This window comes from Kogia breviceps, chromosome 2 (genome assembly GCF_026419965.1).
Source record: "Kogia breviceps isolate mKogBre1 chromosome 2, mKogBre1 haplotype 1, whole genome shotgun sequence".
Taxonomy (NCBI): Eukaryota; Metazoa; Chordata; class Mammalia; order Artiodactyla; family Physeteridae; genus Kogia; species Kogia breviceps.
The window spans coordinates 49656174-49683674 of record NC_081311.1 but is presented as its reverse complement, the minus strand read 5'-3'; the positions used below and the strand labels follow the sequence as shown (position 1 = coordinate 49683674).

The 27501-nt window shown below is 56.3% G+C and overlaps 1 protein-coding gene across 8 annotated transcripts in view; it reads left to right on the top strand.

Moving 5' to 3' along the window:
- LDB3 (LIM domain binding 3) overlaps positions 1-27501 on the top strand; it is a 59986-nt gene that overhangs the window by 5244 nt on the left and 27241 nt on the right. For 2 of the 8 annotated variants that reach the window (XM_059053926.2, XM_059053923.2), the window contains exons 3-8: positions 5088-5239; positions 5719-5794; positions 11347-11369; positions 12446-12649; positions 17108-17277; positions 17776-17812. In XM_059053926.2, the coding sequence (XP_058909909.1) occupies positions 5088-5239; positions 5719-5794; positions 11347-11369; positions 12446-12649; positions 17108-17277; positions 17776-17812 (662 nt within the window). Of the gene's footprint in view, positions 1-5087; positions 5240-5718; positions 5795-7162; positions 7531-11346; positions 11370-12445; positions 12650-14624; positions 14640-17107; positions 17278-17775; positions 17813-23848; positions 24635-27501 lie in introns of those variants that run through there. The other 6 variants (XM_067025223.1, XM_067025224.1, XM_067025221.1 and 3 more) reach the window with 4 other exon arrangements.

The following is a 27501-nucleotide window of genomic DNA, read 5'->3' as shown; positions in this document are numbered from 1 at the left end:
GGGTTGGAGAGAGGGGCCATGGGAAGACAGAAGCTTCCAGTGAGAGGGCGAGGGATGGAGCAAGGCCCCAGGGGAGGCCAGATGGGAAAGGAACAGAGCATGGCATGACAGTAATTTAATCACACAATGTAAAATGCACTTAGGGCTCCCTGGAAATCTCCTGGGATGTCAGCCTGGGAAGGTCAGGAGAAGATGCTGGAAGCTGCACAGTCCCCAGCACCCACTGCCTGCCCTTGCCTCCCATCCCTTGCCACACCTACATTGGCAGGTCTAGAGGGAAAGGAAGTCAGGGGCCTGTCTGGCTTTAAGCACTAGGAGTGATGGCCGGGACCTTTTGCGGAGCCCAGTGGCCCCCTCTGCTGCCAGGGAGCTGGGGAAATAGGAGCCAAGGGCATGGGTGTGCCTGAGCCCCAGCCAGTGCCTTGCTTCCCTGGGACCCTGGACAGAACTTCTCTCCCCTCCAGCTGATGCTCAGGCCCCTCTAGGGACAGGAGGCTGGCTCAGGACTGATCAGTCAGGGCTGGCCCTTCGCACACCACCCTCTGCCAGCTCCCAATCTTGTTTCCTCTAGAGGCAGGGGCTGCAGCCTCCCAGACTCCAACCCCTGGCACCTCCCAGGGGAAGGGGTCAGGAACAGCACTTGCACCTCCTCGGTTGGGAGCTTCCCTGAAATTGTCTCAGCTCTGCACTGTCTTTGTATAATGCCCTATTTATTTACTTATTTATTTATTTTTATTTTTTTTATTTTTTATTATTATTATTTATTTATTTTGCGGTACGTGGGCCTCTCACTGTTGTGGCCTCTCCCGTTGCGGAGCACAGGCTCCCGACGCACAGGCTCAGCGGCCATGGCTCACGGGCCCAGCCGCTCCGCGGCATGTGGGATCTTCCTGAACCAGGGCATGAACCCGGGTCCCCTGCATCGGCAGGCGGACTCTCAACCACTGTGCCACCAGCGAAGCCCTTTATATTTATTTTTATTTTTATTTTTTATTTTTATTTTTATTTTTTTTGCGGTACGTGGGCCTGTCACTGTTGTGGCCTCTCCTGTTGCGGAGCACAGGCTCCGGACGCGCAGGCTCAGTGGCCATGGCTCACGGGCCCAGCTGCTCCGCGGCATGTGGGATCTTCCCAGACCAGGGCACAAACCCATGTCCCCTGCATCGGCAGGCGGACTCTCAACCACTGCGCCACTAGGGAAGCTCTATAAAGCCCTATTCAATGATGAAATCCTCTCCACAATCCCGGGAGAAAGGCATCATTGCTGTTTTTACGCAGAGGTCGTGGAGGCTGGCCCTGCAACCTCAGGTCTGGCTCAGACTACAGTCCATGGTCTTCGCTCTACTGCTTCCCCCCAAGGCACCTGAAGGTCATGGGGGCCACAGCTGCTCCCTGGCACCAGCTATCCCTGTGCCCCCTCTGGGGTGCCCTACACCATGGCCCAGCAAGGAGGGTAGGCTAGGTGGCGATCTTGGCCCCCAAACACCTAGAGCCTCCCTTAGGGGCTTCTGAGACAGGACCTCGGTCCTGGAGCTCTGCCCATGGCTGGGTTCCCTGTTGAGAGGGGGCTGGTGACTAGAAAAGGTGAAAAGTGAAATGGGAATGAAGAATGACATCATTACAAAGAATTTTTCAAATGCTCCAAAGGGGCTAGAAAGACTTTAAAGAAAAAAAAATCCTCCAAGGATTTAGGAGCGTTGGATCTTTTCTGGGACAAGGAAAGCAAAGGGAAGGGTCTAGGGAGTCAGACAAGAGGTACATGGGTACCTCACACCTGGACTGCACTCTTCACAAGCACTGGGCTCTGGGCAAGCGTTCAAGGGTGGCCACACCCTTCTACCAGCCGGGCTGCTCCTGCAGAGCGAGGAGTGATCTGACGGCCCTTGGGCAGAGCTGAGGGGCAACTTCCTTAGAGTCCCTGCCTCCTTCTCTAGGGAGACCTGGGCAGAACTAGCAGAGCACCTCTCTACAAGAGGATTATAGCATCCTCCACCCCACCAGCCCGAGGGGTCTTGAACCCTGCTCAGGGCAGCCAAAGGTCAGGCCAGCTGAGCCCTGACAAGCACACACAGGTGCAAGGAGAAGTGCCAGGGACAGGCTGGAGCCAGCTTGGTGGCAAATTCCTCAGGGGGGTTGGCTGTTGACCAAGCCTGGGGGAGCCTGGGCTCTTCCCTGGGAAAAGAATCATCTCAGTCTATACCTGAGGATGAGGGAGAGCCAGCCAGGGCCAGGCAAGGGGAAGGTGGGAGCCTTGTGGGAAGGTATGATGTTAGCTAACCCATGCCTGAGGGAGAAATAAGTCCTCAAGGCAGCTTGGAAGGGATGGCATTCCAGATGGCCCCCTGGTTTGCCGTAGCTGATCTGGCCCCAGCCTCTCTTGGATGTCATTCTGGTGTCCTTGTTCACACTTAATCCATCATCTCCTGGACACAGCTCTGGTCCTGCCTGGCAGGCATCACCTCTGCAGGCATGAGGCCCTCCCCTCTGTCTGGGGTCTCTGGCTGCCCTGCCTGGGAGCTCTCTGCTGCAGGCTGATGGCCCCCTTCTCTGTGGATGCTTAGAAGCATCTGGGGGAGCCCTGGGTCGGGAAGCCCTGGCATGGGGTGTCCTGCTGTGGGGGAACCCTGTGGGCAGTCCACTAAGACAGCAGAGGCATTGCGCAATTCATCCTGAATGGGAGCATACTGGCGTCTGCTACTTTCTCTGAAATGCTTCAAACATAATATGGATTGATGGATGGAGAGGGGGATGGACACTTGACCAGCAGGCTGAGTGAAATGCTACAGTAGAACTTCGGTGGTGGGTATTCGGGTGCTCCCCGTAGAATTAGTTCTGCTTTACTGTGTTTGAAGGTGTTTATAATAAAATACCCGGAAGAGCAGAGGCCTGAACATGAAGCTAGAAGGTGTAGGGAAAAGTGATTTTCTTGCAGGACAGGCCTGGCTGGGCAACTCAGTTTGCCCTCAGGAGTCCCCTCTCAGCCTAGAAAGTGTTTTGCTTTTCTTTGTTGTTGTTTTTTACCCTTTGCTTAACCGCTTAAATCAAAGGAAACAACACACTCCTGTCACTAGTAGAGGCTCTGTACGGCCATTGATTTGGGGATAAAGGCGACGTGTGTTTTGAGATGGCCTGAGAGCTTCCAAGATGCCCCTACGGGAGCCTGGAGAGTAGGCAGGACTTGGCAAACCGGACACGGTGGCTTCCTGACAATCAAGGCATTTGTTTCTCTATTGTCCTGGCCTCATCCCAGCAGATTCCAGGGGCAGTGGGGAGGCTGCTCAGGGCACAAGGTGGCCAGTGTTTAAGAAGGTACCACAGTTCCTGGGTCTGAAATGGCGGGTCAGCGGCAATTGACAAGAGTTCTGGTCTTGCTGTAATCACTGGGTTAACACACATGGCTCCTGACCTACCCTGTAGAGCCTGTCCTGGAATGGGCTGGAGGCTGGTGACTGCAGGGCTCTGGTTAGGATGGGAGTTCCCTCCGAAGGGCCTGGCAGGAAGTTTCCATCCATGTCTGAGAGCCCAGAATCTGGCCAGAGGCCCACCGAGGCCTGGCACCCAGGGTATGGGACTGTCCCCAGGACCTCTTTGGGCTCCTTCTAGGATGGTCCCCAAGCCTTTGCCAGAAAATGGCTTCTGCCAGCATTAGGAGCCAGCCTTGTCCTTGGGGTATAGCCAGGAAGGTGACAGGGATGTGCCCAGAGAAGCCAGGAGGACTGGCTGGTGGGCATGTTGGGGAGGAAAAGCCAAGGGACACCCTCTAGGCACAGCTCGGTGGGGGGTGACTCCCAGGGGCTCCTCTTTCCTATGATGTCACTGGAGGCAAGCCCTGCCCGGCACCCCATGTGATGTCACAGTGTGCTTCCACAGTGTGTCATGGGGGTCAGGTTATGAAATCATTCTATGTGATGTCAGGAGGGGGTGAAGCTAAAGTCTCCACGACATCCCATGAGACACCTTTAGGGGTGAAGCTTCATCACACTCCATGTAATGTCACTAGGGGCCGGCCCGCAAGCTATTTTAGGTGATGTCACTAGGTCTTCCAGAATTTTGCATTTCATGGGATGTCACTGCATAGGAGGCCACCATAGCATTCAGGGTGCTATTACTGGGGGCTGGACATGCAGAATTTGGCATTGTGCATGATGTCACTGGGAGTGGGATCTGAGCCATCTCAGCATCCCAGGTAATGTCCCTGGGAGTGTGGTCTTCCTGACATTGCAGGTAGGGCGGCATATCCGTGGCATTCTGTGTGATCACACTGGGGGTAGGGCCCCCAGACTCTAGCATTCTGTAATGTCACTAGAGTGCAGGATTTGGGAACTGGCCTCCACATCTGCACCTCCCCTTTGGGAAATGTGAAGGTAACCACAGAGCACTGAGCTCCATGTCCCAGCTGCCCTTGCTCCCGCAAGCAGGCCTGACAGCTCTGCCAGCCCTCTCTGCACACCTGCCACAGTAGAGTATGACACACTTACACTAGGATGCTTTTGTGAGGGTACATTTGGCCTGCCTGCTGGCCTGGCAGCATCTCTATGGTGGTGCTGAGTCTTAGCAGCTGCTGAATTCTTCTGGAGCCTGGAAAGTGTGCCATGGGTTTTCAAGGTGTAGATGTTATAGTAGGCTAATTGGTGTAACAAACAACCCCCAGTTCTCTTAGCACAGTGGAAGTATATTTCTCATTCATGCAACAACCAATTCGGTGCTCTTTAGTCATTTTTCCTCCAAGCAGTGACTCCATGATCCAGGTCCCTTGCAGTTAGTGGCTTGGCTGTCCTCCTCTGGGTCCTCTGCATCCAGTCAGCTGACAAGCAGAGAGAGTGCAGGATGGCAAGATGGTTGCTAGGGGCAGGCCTGGAAGTGGTGTGCATTGATTTCAGAGCTAGTCTCATGGCTGCACTCAGATACAAAGCACCAGGAAATGTGGTAGCTCTGTGCCAGGAAAAGGAAGCAGGCTTGGTGGTCATGGTGAATGAAAGACAAAATGGCAAGCCTCTACTGGATGATCCCTGGTGATTCTTCCCTGAGGACAGGCCCATCCTCAGGTCACCCTTCTTATGTTCACCCCCCCTCTGCTACCCTTTCAGATCACACCGGGCAGCAAGGCCGCCCAGTCCCAGCTCAGCCCGGGTGACCTTGTGGTGGCCATTGACGGCGTCAACACAGATACCATGACCCACCTGGAGGCCCAGAACAAGATCAAGTCTGCCAGCTACAACCTGAGTCTCACACTGCAGAAGTAGGTGGGAGCTCTCCAGAGCAGGGGGCAGAGGTTGGGTGTGGGCACCAAGGGCCTGGGAGAGGAGCTGTCCAGCATGGGCCCAGCCTTGTGCTACCGGACCACACAGGGAAGTGAGGACAGCCTCTGGACCAGAAGGACAGGCCCAAGTCATCAAGCACCTGCCATGTCTGTGCCTCACTTTACAGATGAGGCTCAGAGAGGGTGGATAATGGTGCTGCTGGTACGTGGGCAGCCGGGCCTGGAAGCCAGGGTCTTCCCTGCTTCCTCTGTGCACAGGCAGCCTCCCTGAGACCTAGCAGAGGCCCGTGGCTGCAAAGTACCCCAGAGCCGTGACTCCTCCATGCTGGTCAGGCCCAGGGGACACCCAGGTCCTCTGCCCTGGCTCCCTGGGTTCCAGATGTTCTCCCCTCTCCAGTCTTTCTCAGGCAGGAGCTCCTGGACCCAATGGCAACTGTCTTCATTTCTGGTTTTTCCAGGTCGAAGCGTCCCATTCTCATCTCCACGGCAGCGCCCCCGATCCAGTCCCCTCTGCCTGTGATCCCCCACCAAAAGGTAGGTGCTGACTGTGGGTGGCAGGCTCCACTCTGGGTTCCCAGAGTACAGCCCCTGGTCTGCCTGCCTGACCCTCGGCTGGCCTAACTCTGGCAAGGTGGAGGGATCAGCCCAGCCCCAGCCCTGCCGCTGCCTCGGCTGATGCCGGGGAGGTGGTGCAGACCCCCCCAGGAAGAAGCGTTCAAGCCCCATAAAATGCTGCATGTAGGGGTGCCCTCCTGGGTGCTTAGCCAACACCCTGGGCCTCATGGGAGGGCTGACAGGAAATCCACTTAGGCAGCAGTGTTTTCAGGAAAGGGACCATTCTCCCAGCCAAGTAGGGACAAATGTCCAGAAGGCTCTGACCCTCATCCTCCTAAAGGCACTGGAGAGGGGGGTGACCGTGGCATGAAAGCCGAGGCCCCAGTTTGAGCTGGTCACCCCAGGAGGAGCTCCCAGGCATGGGAGGCCTGCTGGCCCTCAGGGTTTCTCCTGTGTCACAGGCTCTCTCCCTCCCATTTCCCTTTCTCCTCCCAGTTGCACGCTCCTATACCACACTCAGAAGTGCTGGTGCAGCCAGCAGGTACCAGGCCCCTTCCCAGCTCCCTCTAAGCAGCTCAACCCTGAGGGACCCAGAGCATGGGAGGCCTCCCCCACCGCTCCTACAGGACTACACACTCCTGCCACTCTCCACCCCTCTTTGCAGGACCTCATACTGACCCTGTCTGTCCAGTGGGGCCGAGTGGGTGATGGACAGGGTGAGGAGAGGGGACAAGAAGAAGATGATGGGGGTCTGGGGTGGGTGACAGATTGAGGAAGTGGACAGAGGGCTGTTGGGGAGAAGCTGCAGAGGCAGACTGAGGGAAGCAAATGTCAGCGCCCCTCCTTCCTCAGTTTCCCCTCTGCCTGTTCACCACCAGCCCAGAAGACCCCCTCTCACCGGCCATGTGGGGCATTGCAGAGTGGGGTCAGCAGAGCAGGAGGCAGGGCTGTGCTCACCAGGTGCCCCCATTCAGGGGAAGGGGGAACAGATGTAGGATAGAGGGGTCTCCCCACAATTCCCTGAGACCACACCCCCCTTTCCTCCAGCCCTGAAGGCAGGCTGGCTTGGCCTAGCTTTCTGTGTGGGGCTCTGCGTTTTGTCCAGGTGGATGACAGCTTCAGGGCCAGGAGCTTCACCCCGCTCTTTTTGACAAAACTCTTCTCTTCCAGGTGTCCTTTCTATCCCCCAACCCCGACCTTGGTGCAGTGGGCTGCAGGCTCCAGGGTGGTGGGCTGCTAGGCGCTCGCACTAACCCCTCTGTTTCAGGTTCACGCAGAAGCGCTGGGATGGGCGTGGCCTCTAACTGCTCTCTTCTCTTTCCCCTGCATGGTGCTGCCCTGGGCCAGGACCCTGCTCTGGACACGAACAGCAGCTTGGCAGCACCCAGCCCCAACCCCGAGGCGAGGGCCATCCCGGGCACCCCAAGCAACCTGGAGCTCGGGCAGACCTTTAGCTCCTCCTTCTCCCAGACCTCCGTCTTCTCCTCACACACAGAGGCCTCTGACGCTGGCCCTCCATGGGGCAGCCCGGGGGCCAAGGTCAGCCTGGAGGGGGCCCTCGACTCTCTAAGCCCGAAAGCCCCGCGGGGTTCGAGCCAGCCAAGGCAGTATAACAACCCCGTTGGCCTGTACTCGGCAGAGACCCTGAGGGAGATGGCTCAGATGTATCAGATGAGCCTCCGAGGGAAGGCCTCAGGTGCTGGACTCCTAGGAGGGTAGGTAACGGGCTCACAGCTCTCCACTGGTGGTCAGGGGCCCTCTGGGTCCTCAGTGCTCGTAGAGGCTTGGTCAGGTAGTCAGAGCGAGGAACTGGCCTCATTCTGGCCAGCTCCAAGCCCATGAGGCAGTGCAGGCTAAGAGCAGTGAAATCAATCAATCATCCTATTGACATTTGCCATGAACCGGGCCCATCATTGCTTTACGCAAGCTGGGGCGATGTGTCAGATTTTGCAGAGAGGGAAACTGAGGCTCAGAGAAGGTTAAGTCAAGGTCCAGCTGTCCAGCTACTAAGTGGCCAAGCTGGGCCTGAATACAAGAGACTCTGACTCCCAAAACTTTCATATCAGGTTACCCACCAAGACAGGACAAAGCCTGATACCTCCAGGAACTCTGGGGCAAAGGGATAGGTTGGTTGCCACCCCTTTGGGAGTCCTGAGAGGTGGGAGAGCAAGTTCTCTAGGTCTGGCAGTGGTCTGGGAAGGTTGCCTGGAAGGAGGAGCACCTGAGCTGGGTACAGAGAGACTGGGCAATAGGGTGAGGGGAGTGGGTTGGCAGGACTGACCCTGGCTAGGGTGGGGAAGCAAGGGAGCAGGACCCTGAGGAGAAAGGGGCCCTGCAGGAGAACAGCAGGCCACCCCCTGCTCCCCGAGGTCTAGCTAATGGTACTCTTGGAGCACAGGAGTTAAAAGAACCTAGAGCCAGAGCCAGGGTGGGCATTGTGGAGGGGCTGAGGGGAGGGAGCCTCCCAGCAGAGCACATATTAGCTTCCAAGTCCTGAAGGTTTGTTATCTCATTGTAACTTCTTCCATAGCCCCATGCAATTGGTATAATCGTCTCTGGGCTGGAGGCAAAGCAGGCTGAGTCAAGGCATATGGCCCAGTGGCTAGGGGTTCAGGGCGCTTCCATGAGACTGTCCATATCTCAGGATTACGGGGAGGAATGAAGGAGATAACATGTGCATAGCGCTGAGCTCTGTTCTGGCACACTCACTGCGTGCTACCCGCCATCACTGCCTGTGGTCACACAACAGGTACACAGATGAGGCAGCATTGCAATCCAGGTCATGTGATCCAAGCCCACACCCTTCCTCTGACCTAGCCGCACTCGGTATCTGTGCTCTGCCTGTTCACTGCTCCCCTGGGGATCCCCAGCTCCCCCAGATCCCATAGCTCTTTCTGGGATCCTGAGTGAAGCTGGGCGCTCTACGGTGTGAGCACTTGGACCCTGGCTTCCCTGGACCAAGATGGCAAAGCTTTCTACTCCCAGGCTTTTTCCAGCAAGGGGCTTCTGCCAGAAAGCTCAGGGAAAGACAGAGTAGAAATGGATTCTTTCTCCTGCCTTGGATGGGCTGATAGATCTTCCTGGTTCTCTTTGGGCCTGGCCTCCAGCAGGGCGGTCCCGCTCCGGTGGACCTGGACTTCCATGGGGCCCGCCTTCAGTGATGGTAAGGTCTTCCCTCACGGAGGCCTCAGTCAAGGCTGAGGGCTGGTTAACAGTCCATATGCTTTATCTAACACAACTCTCTCAGCAACTTCTGGGGTGGGGGGCATCATTCCCTCATTTTATAGCTGGGAAATAGAAACCCAGCGAGAGCAAGTAATTTGCCCAAGGTCACACAGTTAATGAGTGGCAGATAGAACTGGCACTCAGGTCAGTCTGACTTCTCCCTGCATGGAGCCAGGGACCTACCTGCCTGCGCCACCCCTGTTTCTCCCGACAAGCCCTCCCATTGGCACAAGGGCTTCTCAGAACCTGACAAGTGTTAGATTATTACTTGACACTCAGAGCGGCAGGGTCCAGCAGTTTCTTCAAAGGGAAGATGGGCTAGGGAGGGAATATGGTATACGTGCTTCATTCAAAGTGAAGGCTGATGCTGTGGTCCCAGCAGGAAGGGCAGAGCCTCTGACCTGGGCTAGTCGAGGGCTGAGGGCACCACCTCACAGGAGATAGGGTTGGCAAATGCTACTCCCTATGTCTGTTCATCACACACTTAACCCACGCTGAGAGCTTTACACTCAGGGTTCTGTTCAGTCTGCGGAGGGCACCACCCTCTCGGTGTTATGAATGAGGAGACTGAGGCTAAGACAGGTGGGTAACTTGTCCAGTCACAGCTCTAGGAAGAGGCAGGGTCAGGATTTGAACTCTGTCCTGTCTGGCTCCAAAAGGAAGCTCCTTCCCATACTCTCTCTCTCTGGGTAGCTTCAAGGTGATCCCTTGGCAGCTTGTATGCCCTTGGGAGGAGTGGAGAGGAACAGAGGGGGTGAAAGAACAACCGGGCCTGCAGCCCCCTGCTCCTTATCCTCTGTGGGGCTGGTACTGAAGGGCAGTGTCCCTCAGGCCAGTTGGTGCAAGGGGCCCCGGGCGTTTTTACATCTTTGGCTCATTCTCCCCAAGATCTGGCTGGCCCTCTCTGAGCTATGTCTGTTGCAGGCATCTCAGCCTCCAGGTCCTCAGGCAGAAGCTAAGCAGGAGGCAGGAATCAATGCCAAAGAAGGAGCTGGCTACCTAGGTAGGGAAGGGCATAGGCAGCCCCTGAGGCCAGCACTGCCCTCTACAGGGGCCACTGGGCTGGTCATGGCAAGAGCTGATCCTGCAGTTGTCAGCACTGGCCAAAAATGGAGAAGGAATTGGAGATCTGTGATGGCCCTTTCCTAACATAGCTCCACTTGCAGCTATTTTGAGCCTGGGAGGACAGAGGGAATTTTATCAGCCCTGAGACAGAGTTGGGCCTCCTGGGACTGGCGGAGGTGGGGGTGGGGGGTCTCCCTGGCTTTGGTCTGGATCCCCAGGGTCCTGGCCAAGGGGTGACCAGGGCCAGGCCAGCTGAGGCCCAGGCTCTCCCAGCCAGAGCCCAGAGTGGTCAGATATGAGAAAGTGGCAGGATGTGGGGAAAGGGACGCCACTTTCTGAACTCTTATCCTCTCAGGTTTCTGACAAGGGTCTGCCACTGCAAGGAATTTGCATTTAAAGAAACAGAATGCAGGCAATGCCTCCCTCAAGGAGATGATACTCCAGGAGGCTGGCTCTCAGATAAGAGTGAGGGTGGGGTCCCTCTTGTAGTGTCCAAGCTGGGCTGCCTTGTCTGGGGGTTTTCCTGCAATAAAGGACCTGCACTTCTCCCAAGCCTCCTCACTCCTCCATCCTGCCTCACTGCCCACCCACAGGGCCTTTAAGGGCAGTTACTGGGAACTGCACAGACCCCTTACTACTGTGCCCCGGGAGGAGTGTCCAGGGCTGCCTGACCCTCCTCTGGGAAAGAGAGCATGTTCCCGGGGCTGTGAGAAACCCCACTGCACACAAATCCCGGCACCACTGCAACTCCTGCTCAGGGAACAGAACTCCTGGAGCTGTACCCCATTAAACAAGGGTAAGTCCAGAGCTACTGTCTGGCCAGGAGGCACCTCAGGCCTTGGCCATTCCTGGAGCAGCCATTGCTAGTCCGGTCTCCATCTACAGCTTCCTCTCCGGGGTCTACAGCCAAGGTGTATGTAGGAGATTCATGTACATGGTAAATGAGCACCTATGAAGATGGACAAAAAAAACCTTTCTCCCTGGCAAAGCTTCAGGTACTGTGGACCTGCGCTGCAGCTGGCATCTCTGACCCGAACTGAGAGGCTGTGATCGGGACGCTGAGCTCTTCCCCCTCCTCACTCTGCACTCTCCTCACCCAGTGCCAGTCTGGGCTGCCTCTGCCTCCACAACGGCCAGTCTGAGGACCATCCCTAGGTCCCTATGCTCAAACCCTCTGGCAGGACCCTCACTCTGATAGCCCTGTTTTCTTTGCTTTTTCTCTCCGCCCCCCCCCCCACCAGGTGGTAGCCAACTCTCCAGCCAAGTTAGTATCAAAGGAAAGCACGTGTGTGTGCTTGCCTGCATATCCCAGCATGCGACCGCGTGTCTGGCGGGCTGGGCAGCGTGCGTCTGTGTCAGCGGCATGTGTACGTGTATGTGCATGCGTGAATGGGGGTGCATTTGCGTCCCTGAGTGAGCCTGCATGTGTGTGGAGCTGCGAGTATGGAGTGGAGGCAGTGGGGAGGGGCGCTGGGGCTCCAGCAGATGCCCCAGACCATTGTGTTCCCAATTAGCTGCTGCAGCTGCTTAGACCGCCGGCTGACTCCAGGGGGCGGTGGGTGGAGTGCGTGCTGACGCCGGTTCTGGGAGAGCCTGAAGACATTTCTAGCCTGGCCGGACCACTCAGAAGGGCTGTACCTGACCTTGTCTTTGCCTGGGGAGCACGCTTAACTGTTGAAGGGAAAAGACTCCACGGGTAGAAGCTGGTGGGCCACCCAGCAACTTGGACTTGGGGGGGGCCTGAGCACCTAAGCCCTGCTCCGAGGAAGAAGCACATGCACTGAAGAGTCTGGAGGAGCAGAGCCCCGGGCCACCCAGGATGAATCCCTTCGTGGAGGAACCAAGCTCAGAATCCCTGTGGGTGCCCAGTGGGGCTGCTTTTTGCCTTTGGGCGTTCTGGACTCCGCTTGGGCTGCCGCTGCCTCTCACGCGTGGCCCAGCTCCTGTCCCCTAATCCCAACCGCCACTCCGCACCCCCTTCCGTTTCTGCTTCCCTGCGGGTGTGGTGAGAGAGCTTTCAATGCCTGGCGCCCCCTGCTGACCCTGGGCGGTAGCTCAGGCTGAGCCGGGGCCCCCAGGGATCTGGGAAAGCGGAGACGGGCAAGAAGAACCTTCCTCAAAGGGCTCTGGGGAGGGTGAGAGGATTTTCCCGACCAGACCCAGCCCGCCCACGTCGGTCGGGGGGACTTGGGTAGCCTTCCTGGGATCAGGCTTAGGGAGGTCTCTCTCCACACCCTACACCACCAGCCCTCACCTTGAGCCGTGTAACACCACCTGTTGCCCCTTCTCTCCTTCCACCTCCCTCCCTCGCTGCCCTGCCCCCATGCTCCCCTCCCCCAGCGCCGACTACCAGGAACGCTTCAACCCCAGCGCCCTGAAGGACTCGGCCCTGTCGACCCACAAGCCCATCGAGGTGAAGGGGCTGGGCGGCAAGGCCACCATCATCCACGCACAGTACAACACGCCCATCAGCATGTACTCCCAGGACGCCATCATGGACGCCATCGCCGGGCAGGCCCAGGCCCAGGGCAGTGACTTCAGTGGGTAAGCGTCTCCCCTCCTCCACTGGCGCTCGACGCCTCCACCGCGTCATCACCGAGGAGGGCACCGGGCCGCTGGGCGCCATCGGAGACTTCAGGCATCTGGACCAGCTGTCCTCCATCATCTTGATCCTCCCAGGGTACAGCCCTTGCAGGAGAGCCAGCCTTCGCCCGGGCCTCCCAGAACGTGGTGTTCTCTCTTCACAATCAATCTCATGGTCAGCTTTAGGAGAAGGGTGGAGAAATGCAGCATGTGCTTTTCACAGCCTCTGCATTTTCCCAGGCTCCATGAGGGGGCTGGTTTAGAAAGAGATTCTGGAATCCTGTTAACCGGGGTCACATTCTGGATACCTCAGCTTCTTACAACTAAGCCATTCGTTGGGGGAAAGTTGCTGTGTTCTTCCAATGATGAGGGCAATTCAGATTCATGAGTGGGTTTCTTGTTTGGGAAGGGGCCTCCGGACCAGCCATCCACAGTGCTGTTGGCAGTCAGCCCCGCCACAGAGCCGGGGAGCAGCCAGCACTGCCTCCTCCTGTTTGCCCCAGGGAAGCCCAGCCTCAGGGCAGGGGGACTTAGGACATCCTTGGTTCCTGACTTTGCTTGTTAGCAATGGTTGAAGAACTTGAGGACTGAGTAGGGAGAGTTGGCTGAAAATCATTTGTGGATGTAACAGGTAATAGTACAAACATTAATGTGGACCTCTCTCCCTCTTTCAGAATTTCTTTCTGTCTCTGCTCCTCTTAGTCTCTGTTTCTTCTCTGTATCTCTTTCTTTCTGTGTATGTCTCTTTCTGTCTCTATATCTCTGTCTCTTTTTCTGTTTCTGTCTGTGTGTCTCTTCCTTCCTTTCAAACACACACACAGACACACAGAATCCCTTACTGTATTCTACTTGGAAATACTGTTAGTATTGACTTTCAGAACTGATTATCTCTGTGGTAACATCTTATCCCTGAGTCAGGATCTCCAGCAACTCAAGGCAAGAAATCTTAAAATGATGGTTGTCCGTTTTTCCAAAACTAGGAAAAACAGATGTTGTAAGAGGGATAGAGGCGTTAAAAAGTCCCGAGAACTCCTGTAGCGTTTGGCCTTTGTAGAGCCCAACCCTCATGGCCATGACGAGTGTGCAGGTTATAAAGTGCAGGCTCCAGAGGCCAAAGGATGGAACGTGGTGTGGACTTCCCGGCGCTCCTCGTCAAAGGGAGCCTGGCCCTCTCAGGTGTGCAGTACTTCCTTCGGGCCACCAGGGGGTGGATGGTTGCTTGCCCTGGAGCCGTGAGTCAAACCCGCCAGGCTCAGGTCTGCAGTTCTTTGCGGAATTCTCTGGGCAGGGTTGATTTACCTAATCCCATCGTTCAAAGCAAAAAATATGACCGTGCAAGTTTAAAATGATTAAGCCAAAGAGTTAACGGGGATTTCCTGTTAACATTTGTTTGCCACGTGCGTCCTTTGTGTGCTCTTAAAAGTGGTAACATTGGCCAAAGGGAAGCACAATGGACGATAATGGAAGAACTGCTGTTCACTAACTTCATGTTTTCTGCACCTTGGGAAAAGACTACAAATCATGTGGTTTTACCTCTAGGTCGCCCATGATATATTTTTTAACATGATGCACTGTTGATCTAATCTAGGCTTCTCCTTCCTATCACCTCCCCTCCCATCCTTTTCCCCCTCCCTTGTGTGCCTGGGAAGCAACATGCTTCCTTTTCCTTCTAACTCAGCCCTGCTGGGTTGATGCTGCCGTGGTGCCAGTGGGTAAAAGCTGCCCTTGTCTGCCATGAGGTGTTCCGTTTCTGCTGTTAATTTCCATGATTCCTTCCTCACTGACAGTTTTCTTTTTGTCTTTCTCTTCCTCCTTTATCCACCCCACTCCCCCGTAACTCATTTCTGATCCTAACCCTGCTCCCTTGTGTATGCGCCTCCCCCTGCCCTCCCATGATGGACATGCACTCACTGCTGGGTTTTCCTCTGCTTGGCAGGGCGTCACCGCTGGCGTAAGTAGACCCCACAGTATCTGTTCCGTCGTCCGTCTGTCTGGTTGCGGGATGGTGTGTGGGTTTGGTGGGATGTGCCTGAGGACAGTGGTTCTGTCCACGTTCTTTCTCGCACCCACCTCACAGGTAGATGACGTGCCCTGCGGCCTCTACAGGCAAGTGCTTGTCTTTTGGGGTTTTCCCCAAATAATGTCACTATGGACATAGAAATCAGAGTAATGACACCACACTGGCTGGGGGTGTATCCCGTGTTCTCCTTGCTGTGCTTTGCGGGGGCTCCCCCTAGCCTTTCTTGTCTACACTGGGACAGCATAGATCTTAATGTCAGAATCCACATGGGGCCATTATTCGGGGAGAGGATGATAAGGGGGTCTATTGGAGGCCATTCCCCAGAATCCTCATGGAAGGTGGATCTGGAGGAGCCAGAGCCTTCCAGGACCACCCATAAGAGGCGAAAGACGAGTCAGACTTGGGGGCAGTGTACAGTGGAGTAAATGCCCACCGGTGACCTTGATGTTGCGGGGAACATGGAGTGGTTTTTTTGGCAAGAAGTTCATGCTGAAGTGGCTCCAGAGAGTGGCCTCGGACCCAGGGTCCCAGAACTGGAGGGCCTGTTCTATCCCCTCTCTGTATACTTCCTGAGCCCCAGATTCTCAAAAGGCACAGCAGTTCCTTCGTCTGGTTCCCAGTGCCTGTTGTGGCAGCACCACAAGTCCCTGGTCTTTGCACAGCATTTTGGGAAGGGAAGCCGACAGTGTGACTCCCAAGGGACTCACTCTTGGGGTTCACTTTCTTGAGCCCTTGGAGCTGTGGAAGGAACAGGGAGCACCTCAAGGGCATGTTCCAGGGAAATGGCAGCCAGTGCCTTCCATCTGTTTCAGGACCCCTTGAGACTCCTCCCTATGCCAGAAATGACCTCTCCAGCGAGATCCCAGCTTCTCATCCACTCCCTGGTCTTCCCTATCTGATCCCAACCACAGGCTGACAGACCTATAGTTTTCCAGGCCAGGGCAAAGCCTTCAGAAAAGTAGAGGTAGCTCCACCCAAACTTAGTCATTCACCTTCCATCACCTTTCTCCACCTCTGCTCTCATAGCCCACTCTGAGCTGACTTAGGGGACCAATCCTGGGAAACTAGGCCAATTCTTCCATCCAGCTCCTTGAAGAGAGGGTAGAAGACAGGGGCACTGGCGAGGTCCCCTCTCCAGCTAGCCGGCCCTCGGGGGAGCAAGGGCAGGTAGAGGCAGTCACAGCAGCAGGCAGGGTGATGCTGGACAGGGAGAGTGTCTGCGCTGAGCCATGTCTCCAGATGTGGAGCATATGGGGTGTGCAAGTCCCCACTAGGCAGAAGTGACCTTCCTGAGCCCTGTCACTAAAGAGGGTCTGATGGAAAGGACGCTGAGCTGGGAGCTGGGAAGCCCGGGTTCTAACTTAGTGGGCCCCCTACGTGACGTAACCTGGAGCTATTCGGCTAGCCTCTCTGGACCTCAGTTTGGGCATGTGTAAGAGGAGATGGCTGGGCCACCGGCCCACAGGCTGGGGAGACAGGCTGTTATTGCTGTGAGCTTCTCCTGAGAGGGCGGGCTGGGCAGCCTAGATTACCCAGCCCTCGCTGGTTGGGATGAGTGGTCATCCATGAAGCTTTTAATGTATCTTGCCCTGCAGTCTGATCTGGCTGAGAGACCCTGGACTCAAGGGGCTCTGGGGTCCCTTCTGATTCTGATCTAGGATTTGTTCATTCAGCTACGTTTTGAGCACCTACCACGTGCCAGACCTTGGGAGTCTAAGGGAAGGTCACCAGGTCCCCCTCAAAAAGCTGTGCTGCCCTGGGGCAGAGGACTAGTGACCCTCCCTGCAGCTCTATGCCCAGTGCGCTCTCCGTGGGTGATGTCAGGCTCTAGGGGCCTGATTGCCTTGTTTCTCCAACCACCTCCTCACCGAGCTTCCCTGTCTTTGCAGAGTGGGAGCCCGCAGTCCTCCTCCGGGGCAGTCACAACATTGGTGGCTCCCTGTTTGGATCCCAAGCTTTGAGGAGGCCAAGGGACTGACCGTGAGGAAGCCTCTGAGCCCCCAAATGGCTTGTCCTCACCCAGCCCCAAACTCAGGACCTGCTCAGGGAGGTTGAAATTACTTCCAGGAAACCTCTTCTTTCCTTAAAGGAGATACAGCTCCTGGGGGCAGGTTTCTTCAAGCCTGTGTCTGGAGTTAGCCTGAGGGCGGGGGGGAGGGAGACTGGCAGGAGAGTCTGAGCCTCCTGACCCTCCGTGAGCGGAATTCACTGTCTCTCTGTGACCACCCTGAGCACTGAGGACCCAGGTCAAGCCCTTGTTGCAGGCTCTCAGAAGGGCATGGTGGATACAGACAAGTAGGGGTTACCCACATGCATGGGGGGTGTGCCAGGGGGAGGCGCAGAGGTCGGGGGCAGGGTTCCAGCCCTGCCCTTGCCCATGGCCTCTCTCTGCATTGCAGGAGCCTTCCTGTCAAAGACCTCACCGTAGACAGCACCTCTCCTGTGTATCAGGCTGTGATTAAGAACCAGAACAAGCCGGAAGACGAGGCTGATGACTGGGCCCGCCGCTCCTCCAGCCTGCAGTCTCGCTCCTTCCGCATCCTGGCCCAGATGACGGGGACAGAATATAGTAAGGGACGGCTCTGGGGTGGCAGGAAGGGGCGACGATGAAGGGCCAGCGAGGGTCCTGGGCCCTACTCCACGGTCCCACGGAAGCCCGGGAGTCGAGCCCCCCACCCTTGAAGATGAGCTGGCCTCGATAGGTAGTTAGCGGCCTGCTGTGCCCCTTCTGGGCCCCCTGGGACAGGCACAGTGACATCAGCCTGCTGCTTGGGCTCCCGGACTCCAGCGGTGGGCAGCGGACTGGCTGTGGTGCTTTCCCGGATTGGGATGAGAGGACTTAGCAGGCCACACCTCTGGCTACTCCCTCCCACCTGCGTCTCTTCCTCTCATGCCCCCTTTCTCCCCCTGTCCTGTGCCCAGCACACAGCCTTTTCTTTCCAGAGGTCACAGGTAGGGAGCAATAACTGTCCCATCACGGGTGGGGACTCCGTGCCCACCGAGCTCTAGTAGCTTTTCTTCCTGATGTTCCCTGTGATTCCGCCTGACCTGCAACTTCTACCCACAGTGCAAGACCCTGATGAAGAAGCTTTGCGAAGGTCAAGGTAAGTGCCTGGACTCAGGCTCTGTGGCCTTGCCCGTTCTAATCCCATCCCTCCCAGGGCAGCCCCTAGGTCAAACGACTCATGGAAGGAACGTCTCAAGTTAATGCATTTGGAAATTCCCGACCCCTGAAGGGCTCCGGCAGATGCTGGCTTGGGGCGTGCATCCCGGGTCAGTGAGGTGGGTGCCTGGAGCTGAGTCTCTATCCCCTGGGCCCGGGCTGCACAAATGAGGACTCTGGGCTCTCCCGGCTCTGTCCCTGGGCAGCGGGCAGGGCTGCTTTGGCCTTTGCTGGGCTGTTGAGAATGAGGGCATCTCTCCCTGTGAGGCACCGGGCCAGCTGCCTGGCCTGCCCATTCATCTCAGGGCCTGTCCCCTGTGAGTCTGAAGGGTAAGCACTGGGAAGCAGGCACGCAGAGGGCCGTGCTGGGTGGGGGCCACTGACCCTTGGACTCAACTCTCCAGACCCATGTTGAGGTATCAGTTCCACAAATTGCTCAAAGCACCACAGCTGCTGCAAGGAAACAAAGCCCTGGGTATGAGGAGCGGCTTGTGCAGGGCTAGGTGTCTCTGCGTATGGTCTCACCGATGGTGGCAGGCCTGAGGCCCCAGCCACTGGCCTGACACCTTTGGCCTGTCAGGTGCTCATGGCCCTGTGCATGAGGGGGGCACACTGCCCCGGAACCCACTGGAACCCACTAGGGCCTTCCATTGGGAGGCATGAGGCTCAGTGTGATTGTGCTTACACTTCTGGAAGCAAATGTGTCATCTGCATGTCCTTCCTGGGAGAGTCTGCCTTGGGCCAGCACATCCTGTGGTGGCCTCCATGTGAGGGGCTGGGGCCCAGAGGTGCCTTTCCACCCTGGGCCAAGCTTTCTGTTCTTGCTAACCAGTGTGTAGTGGCCACAGGACTGTGTGGAGAGTGGGACTCTGGGGTCAGGTTAAGTTGATGTGGATTTTCTTTTCGAACCTCTATTTCTGCCAACTGAAGTTGCTCCCACTCTTTGGCTGGGGCATCCAATCCTGAAGTGTGGTCCTCCCTGGCCTGCTAATAGTGGCATGCGGTTCCAGTGGTGGTTCTTAACCTGTCGGTGCCTGCAGTGTGTCTGTAAAAAGCCTGAAATGCTTTTTGGTGCATTTCAATGCACCACTAAATCAAATGGTGTTTGATTTAGTGCAAATGGTAGTATGGAGCTACTGGAGCCATGACTAAGCTGTCAACTCTCCCCATCCTGCGCCCCTCTGCTCCTGCACCATTTCTGTGTTTGTCTCACCTCCTATTCAGAGTCACTCGCAGAGATGCTCCAGTGGGCAATGTACTCTTTACTGAAGATTTGATGGAGGGGCTTTCCAGTACATACCCCTTAGCAAACCACTTAAAAATCTCCAGGTCCCTTCCATCAGGAAGCCGGCAGGGGCCTGCACTTTTTTTCCAGCTGCCGTCACCCCCTCTCAGTCCTTCTGGTTACTTTATGTTTCTCCTGCCAGTCACTCTCAGTTCGCATCTCAGTAACCAGACACTGTTTAGAAGGTGGAAGGGTACTGCTGGAGGTAGATTACAGGGAACCTTTGTCTTTTGTATTTTCCCTGGAATATTTGCAGGCTCTGTGAAGTTATTGAGTGAGAACACAAAAGGCAGTATCAAGGGTGGTCCGCAGGCCTTGGCGTTGGCCTTCCCCTTCCCTCCTTTCAGAAGCATCTCTTGGGGCTTGTTCCATCTGGTCCTGTAGGCCCTTTCCCCCTGGGGCCTAACTGCCCACTAGCTCCATTCAGATCCCAGCAGAAGGCAGGGGGTCTTGAGAACTCTGCTGCAGGTCTTGGAGTCTCTCTCCCAGCCCCTGCAGGGTTTTGCTGGAGGGAAAGCTGGAAAGGGTGTGCCAAGAAGAAACTCTAGCCTGCTCCCTCCCTCTATTCAGACCCCCATCCTCAGAAAGCAGCTCCCCCTGCCAAGGCCCTGTGCCACTGTCAGCCTCTCCCTGTGGGGTCTCTGGCCCTGCAGTGTAGCCTCTGAGGCAACCAGCAAGCCTCCTACTCAGGACTGGAGGGGCCTAAGCCTGCTGCCATTCTCCTTTTTTCTGACTTTAATTTCTGGAAGGTTGTCTTCATGGCCTCCCCTAAAATGCCCATTCTTTCCATGGCCACAGGAGGGAGGTAGGTGTTTTTATTTCCCTGAATCCCAAGCAGCCTGTGGCCCAGAGGTGAGAGGTGGGGGGTCCAGTGGGTCCAGTGGTTCAGTTCTGTTTGTGATTAATGCCCGAAGTGGCGACTGGCCGCTGGTCACGGGTGGGGTCACAGACTCATCCGAGTGGCCATCTGAACAGAAGGGAACACACCCCCGCCCTGGGTCTAGGCTGGTTAGGGATCTTGCTCCCTGGGGATCTGAGCCCCACTGATATCCGTCCCCCCTCCAAGTTGGAATCTGCACCCCTAGATCCATCTTGTTGGCTGAGGGCAGACACGGCCTCTGCCCTTCCCCCTCCCAGTTTAGCCTGACTCGCAGTGGGGAATCTGAGGGTCTCTCACGAAGGCTGCACCTCCCCAGAGAGGCTTCACTGCACCCTGCTTCCAGGTAGCTCACTCCGGCATGGCCTGAGTTTGCCAAACCCAGGGCCCAGCAACCTGGGTACTGTGGCAGACTATACAGGCTTATATTTCTGCTGGGGCGCTTTTTCCTTCCTGTTGCTGTGTGCTGGGAAAGCTGGCAGGGATGCCAAGTATTCTGTACCAGGAAGGGCACTGGTGGCCTCAAGGGCAGTAGTAATCTGCATGTTAGAGGACCCTGCAAACTTGCCCCTCACCTGTCACTGCTCCACCTCCAAGGCCTGCCCCTTCAGAGTCACAGAGCAGCTCAGAGCCCTGCCCTGCCCTCCCTTCCTCTCCTCTCGGGCCCTGGCTCCTGGTACTGTGACGCTGTCTCTGTATCTGGTAGCAAGTAGCTTCCCTCCGAGGCTCTAGTGCCCACCTGCTGGCCTAATCTCCAGGGACTCTATCTTTACAAGGGAGGCAGGGGAGGCCCTGAACAGTCCAAGCATCAGCTGCAGACTTGGCTCACCTCCCAGGAAAGACCCAGCACCTTAGCAAACTGTCCAGGTGGGCTTAAACACCAGCCTACTGCCAGGTTCACCATGGGTACAGATGGCTCCCAGACTTCATCTGAAGTAGCAGAGCCCCATCCAAAGCTGAGCCTCTAATCTCAGAGAGGTCACCATGGCTTCTGTCTGACTTCTGGAAGGTGTTCCAGGGCCCAGATGGCTCAGAAGTTTCAGTCCACGTTGGGCAGCCCTGACAGGGGTGGGAATACAGGCAAGCCTAGCTTCATCCTAGGCAGGCCTTGAATCTGCAAGGCATCTGGAACCCACTGCTTGGGCGTAACCATCCTGGAGGGCCCCGGTGTGTAACTCAGGCATCTCCTGGCCCCCACCTTGTGGTGCCGCTGTCTACACGTTCAGTCTCTGTGTCTACATAATGCTCAGCTCAGTAAAGAACTCCGCATCTCTTCCTGGTCCCCAAGCATTAAGGAAAATGTTGATTTTAGTGACCAGTTCCCAGAGGAGTTGAAGGTGAGGGTTGCGTTGTACAACAGTGCATCCACAAACGATGTAAAAACCCTCTGAAGTCCTTTCTCCGACGTGCAACCGTCCAAGGTTCTGTTTCCTCCCCACGCCACCCCCACTTCCAACAGAACACCAGGACTCACTGGTTTCCCCTTCCTCCCACTGCAGCCTCCCTGGGCATGTCAGTGTCCTCCTCCTTCCCTGTGCACGCTCAGCTCTGTCCCGGCTCACGGGCAGACTCTCCTGGTGCCGGCGCAGCTAAGGGCTGCTAGCGAGAGTTTCGTGGATTTTTAGTCTTTGGTGTTCTGCCAGCCTAGCAAGTTCAAGAGTCACAACTGGAGAGATCAGGACACCCCTGGGTGTCACCTGAGCAGCCCTCATTTGTGTCCTGGGACCTCCCTCCCTTTCTCTTTCACCCACTCTCCAATCTCTTCCCGTCTCTTCTCTTCCTCCCTCTTCTTGCTCCTCTCTTTGGCTAGCTGTGAATTTCCCAACAGCTCCAAGCAGAGCAGACTCACTACCCTCGCCACCGATCCTCCAGTACTGTTCCTGACCCTGTCACTGAGCATTGATGAAAAAGGCTTGGGCCTGGCTGGGCAAACTGGCCGCGTCTGTGTCCTGGGTGGTCTCTATGGGCTGGTCCATTGTTGCTGCCTGTGGTGCTGTCTGCAGGGGTATGTGGGCTCTGCAGCAGGGCCTGGGCTTCTGCTGTCATTGCCCCTCCTCCCTGACCTAGGAGAGGCAGTAGCAGGGGATGCCTGGCACTTAGATCGTGGTTCTGCCTCTGAGTTTCCGTGTGGCTTTAAGCTATTCATGTGATGTGTCTGGGCCTTAGCTTCTTCTTGGTATTAGGAAAGTTTGGGCCAGTGGTTTGCAAATATGTTAGCAGGGGGCCCCTCTTGTCAAACAGGATCTTACACAGAGACCCATATGCAGGACTTAAGGTGCAGGGGGGAGTCTGTCAGGTAATGCAGATGTGGGAAGGTGGCCAGGTGTACATGTGGGGAGACAGGACTGTTACCATACAGAAATGTAAGACCAGCATTGCCCCATCCTCCGACTTTTAAAGACCTAAAGACGATCTTCCTGATTTTTTTATGCTGGCAATTCGTTTGTTAAACTATTCATCTTGAGACAATTGCAGATTGGCATGTAGTTATAAGAAATAATACAGAGAGATCCTATGTAGCCTTTACTCCCAATGGTAGCGTCTTGCAAAACGATAGTACAATATATCCCTACCAGGGTGTTGACACTGATATAGTCGAATGCAGAATACTTCCATCACCCCGGGATCCCCCCATGTTGCCCTTTCATACCACACCCACCTCCCTACTGCACACGCCCTGTCCTTAACCCACAGCAACCACTAACCTGTTATCCGTTCTCTGTTTCTATAATTTTGTCATTTCAAGGATGTTATGCAAATGGAGTCATACAGCCTGGGACTTTATGGGATGGGCTTTTTCAGTCCGCCTAATTCTCTGGGGGTTCATCCAAGTTTTGGAGTGTACCAATGGTTCATTCATGTCTTTTTATTGCCAAGTAGTATTCCATCATCTGGAAGGAGCAATTAATTTTTAAACTGAGTTTTCAACACTGTCGAGGTTAAACACACTGTGTTTGTGGCTAGATGTGGCCCCTGGGCCACAACAATTTGCACCTCTGTTCTGGAGGATGTTAGAGGCCCCACTGGCCTGGAGGATCTAGGATTCTGGCATCTGCAGCCCTGGCCTTTCCCAGGCACACTCTCTCCTCCATTTCTACATTTCTGGCTGTTCCTTACCTGCTTTGTCCTATGCCCTCGGCTGAGCAGGCTGTGGGTTGAGCCCCAGAGGCCCTGCTGGCGGGAAGTCCTGGCCCTCAGTATGTGTGCCAGCGGCCTTGTGAGTATGCGTTTGCACGTGTGTGCCTGGCTATGCTCAGGCCTAGGTGGGTGGGGCAGTCAGTGGTGTTTGAAGGCTTCTCTCTGGGGACAGAAAAGGGTTGGGAGAGACTGGGGCAGCACAGGGAGATGGCAGGTCTGCTCACCAAGCCTCGTCACGGGGACAGGCGTTCTTCCTTCTTGATGCCCAGCTAGGGGACAGAGACCATGCAAGGCTCACCTGCGTATGGGGTTCAGTCCCGAGAGCCCACAGCCAAAGCAGCCCTGCCCAGCCCTAACCACGTGGGCCAGGGAGAACCCAGAGACCCCCCGCCGCCATTTGCCCAGCCTGCCCTCAGGCTCTTTAGCCAGGCCCCTTCTCCACGGCTCACTCAAGCCGGGAACATCAGTCCCTCCATCCTGGTCCTTGCGACTCTGCCTGACCCCCTGGAAAGTACCCCCTGGGTGGCAAAGCCTCTCCAAACTGAATCCCTTCCTCCCTCCCATGCCCTCTGCCCCAGCTCTCAGATAGGGTGATGGCGGACACACCCCCTAACCCCTTTCTTTCTTCCTTTCTCTCTCTCTGTCTCTGTCTCTCTGTTTCTCTCTCTGTGCCACAGGGAAAGGTTTGAAACGGAACGTAACAGCCCACGTTTTGCCAAATTGCGCAACTGGCACCATGGCCTTTCGGCCCACATCCTTAATGTTAAAAGCTAAAAGGCTGTCTGGAGCCCCTCACCCCTCTCAGGCCGGACCCCCTCCCTCCTTCCCCCCACACAGATCTGGCATGTGAGCCCCACGGTGATGCTTGAGAATGTATAGCTATGTTGGGGGGCACCTTCGCTAGTCACCTGCAGCAGTTGTGCTCTCTGCCCGCCCTAGAGCTGATGGCTGAGGCCCAGCCCCAGGCAGCACTGCACCTACTCTACTCCCACCCTTCAGTGCAATCCTCACCGCCCCCCAGATAGCCCAAGCCTCTGCTCCCCCGTACAGGACCTTCCTGTAGATCAGAGAGAATGTGATGGGGTTTGCTGGCAGAACACCCCAGAACCAAGGGAAACAGAATGTGTCACTGGTCCATTTCCCACCAACCGCAGCTCCTGGGAGAGGCAGCCTGGCCTAGTGCCATCCTGGAACAAGCTGCCCATAGATCAGGGTCCTGAGAAGAGGCCAATTCTCCGCCCCCCCTCACTCCTTCGTGCCCTGGAGCCCAGGCAGCCCAGGACAGGGCTCCCTGTAGAGGAAGAGGAGGCCCCAGGGTGGATGAGGTAGAGGCCCTTCCTGGCCGTGGTGAGATTGGAGCAAGTGTTCTCCTCTCTGTGCTGTGTGTGTTGGCTCCCTAGTTCTCCCTCCTGTACATATAAGCATGCTCATTCTGAAATAAAGAGGATTTGAAATGAACCAAACCAGCCCCAGTCCTGCTGTGCCTGTGTGCATGTCACCAAAGGGGGCAGGTCTGAAACGGGGAGAGGATAGGTACCTACAGAAGAGGTGCAGGGGCAGTGCCCGCCGGGGCTGGGACCTGGTGAGCTCTGCCCACCACTGTTTTCCTGCCCCTAGGGCCCTGCTCATGGTTGCAGGGCGCAGGCAGAGAGGACGGCAGGTGAGAATCTGTGCTGTGGGCTGGTGGGCAGCCTTAGCTTCCCTTCAGGGTAGCGTGTGAGTGGACAGAGGAGTGGGATCTGAATGCCCCCGCCTTTCCTCCCATACCCAGCCACAGCCAGCTGGCCGAACCATCCCTCCCTCCCCATCAGAAAGCGTGCCACAAGCCCCTGGCCCAGAAAGGCGCTGTTCATGCTCAGCCCTGGTCCAGGAGGGAGACACACCTGAACTAAGGAGCGGCTCACAGGGGAACTGCTGGGGGTCCCCCGTGGGCTAGGCCCCGGCTCAGGGGAGAGGAGCTGGAAGGTATGCCTGGTGGAGTCTTGCTCAGGTGGCAGGAAGGAGGGGAAGGCCCTTGCTCCTGGCCTCCACACACCTATGGCCTTGTCCTGGTCCTGAGCGTTTGGGAAGCGCCGGGCTGGCAGGCTTATGTCCTCCCCACCCACCTGCCTGCCCATCAGCCTCACCCCTGACTGGGGGAACCACAAGCTGAGGACATGAGATCATCGGCACTTGGCAAATAATGACAGGTGCTGAGGCCCATCCCTCAGGGCTCCCTCACCACCCCTGGAGCTGGACTGGGCCACAGTCTTGTGCCCACCCCCGCTGCCTGGCCACAGGCTCTCTTTCTCACCCTGGGCACCTTGGCAATCCCGTCTAGAAGAGCTGGCCAGGGAGACTGTTCTGTCCTGCCTACCACCTTGAGATGCTCCCCAAAGCCCCCCACCAACCTGTTCCACCTTGGCCTCCCGTCTCTTCCTGCCTCTAGCAGTCTGACTCCAGGGCCAAGGTGAAGACCAGGCAAGGCAGGCTGGCTAGGGGGTCAACTGGGGAGGTGGGGGGGGATGTGCTTCTGCCTGCATCTAGGCATCCTGGAGCACACTCATATTTAGCTGACCTTTTATGGAGGACTTCCAAGGCCAAGGGTAGGTTGGGGGTTAGGGGCTGCCAGACAGAGAGAGGCCCCAGGTAGTGGGTGTCCTAAGGCTGGCAGAGGACCTGAGCCAATCCATCAGAGCTGGTGGCCTCCCCATCCCCTGTCCCCATCCCCCCCGGCCTGTCGGAGCCCTCTTGGATCCACCTGATTAAGCCCTGGAAGGCTCTTGTTTGCTTTCCAGCCTGCCTGGCGCCTCCCCAGTGACCCCAGGCCGCTGCATGCAGCACCTTGGGTGGCCCCAGGCCAGGGGTCTGTGTAAAGCCCTCTGGAGTAAATGGGAGAGATGTCCTTATTTAGCATTCTGTGTCCATGGGCATTAGTCAAGGCACTGTGCCTAGCTGCTGTAGGTGCAGAAGGAATCAGAAAGAGCTGATGTGATTGTGGCTGACCGTAATACAAGGCTGATCATGTGAAGTCCAGAGACAGGGAGCGCTCCTCCGACTGGAGGATCAGAGAAGGCTTCCTGGAAGAAGGGGTCTGTGTGTTTGATCTTCGGGAACAGTTAGGAGTGGGGCATGTGCAGTTATGGAAGGCTGCACAGGTACTCTAAGCAGACAGAGCAGAGGTGCTGGGTCAGTGTCCCAGAACCCTGCCTTAATCATTTTGGCTGGAATGGAGGGCGTGCAGAGGTTGTTATGGTTAGTAGAGGTCTGGAGCTGAAATGCCAGGCTCTGGATTTTGACTGTATTCCAACGCAATGTGGAACTAGTGAAAGCTGCAGGGCACCAGTCACACTACAGCCTGTGGGGATGGTTGTGGACCGCACAGTTCTTGAGGGGGTGTCATCACCTAGACTACAGTGTCCGTGTGGCCCCTGGAGTCATGCAGGGCAACAGCGACATGGTCAGGGCTGCCCTGAGCAATAGTCATCAGGCTGCAAGGTGGAATGCTAGGTAGGCGGGTGGCAGCCTGAACAATTTCAAGACCAACCACTTGACTGGCATTGTGTCATCATCCAATCAACAGAGATGTTCATATTCTATTCTCCATCATCACCCCAGTAATGGCAAACAGCGCCCAGAACCATCAGTCACAGCACCTCCACCATCGTCAACATTTCCAGCCTGAGCCCAACGACTACAAACCCCCAGGCCCAGCACCACCACCATCAACACCATCCCTATCCTTTCCATGCGTAGTACCATTGTCATCAGTAAGAGCATCAACCAAAGGCTACCACAACAGAGCAGGGCGCAGGGTTAGCACGCTGCACCCTGATGCCAGCTGGGTAGAGGGATGGGCTGAAAAGGGGACTGGAGCCAGGCTGTGTTTCTCCTTTGGCCTCACCCTCCCCATGCAGCCACCAGCAGTTAATATAGTTGGGTTGGTTTGGTTTTTGCTTAGATGTTTAAAGTGAATTATGACCAAGACAGGAGGCAGCTATAGAGTCCTAGACCAGGCTGGGGTGATCTAACGGGTACTGTCTTTAGGACTGAAGCCAGGGTCTAGTAAGTTCTCTGCAGTGCTTTGCTTTCTGAGACCCACCCCCTCCTTGGGATTTCTGGGGGCTCAGGGAACTTCAGGCAGGAGCTGACCTGGAAAAGAACCCAAGATCCTTCAGGATGCTCTTCAATGCCACTCCTACCTCCGCTAGGTCCTGGTTGCTTGGTGTCTGCAGACAGCGGTCCTAGATAGGATGTCCCTCAGCCAGAACCCTGAGCAGCAGGTTCACGTGCATGTCCTTGGTCCTGCCCTATGGTAGATGATGAGTTTTCCTAGGGTCATATCCAGCTC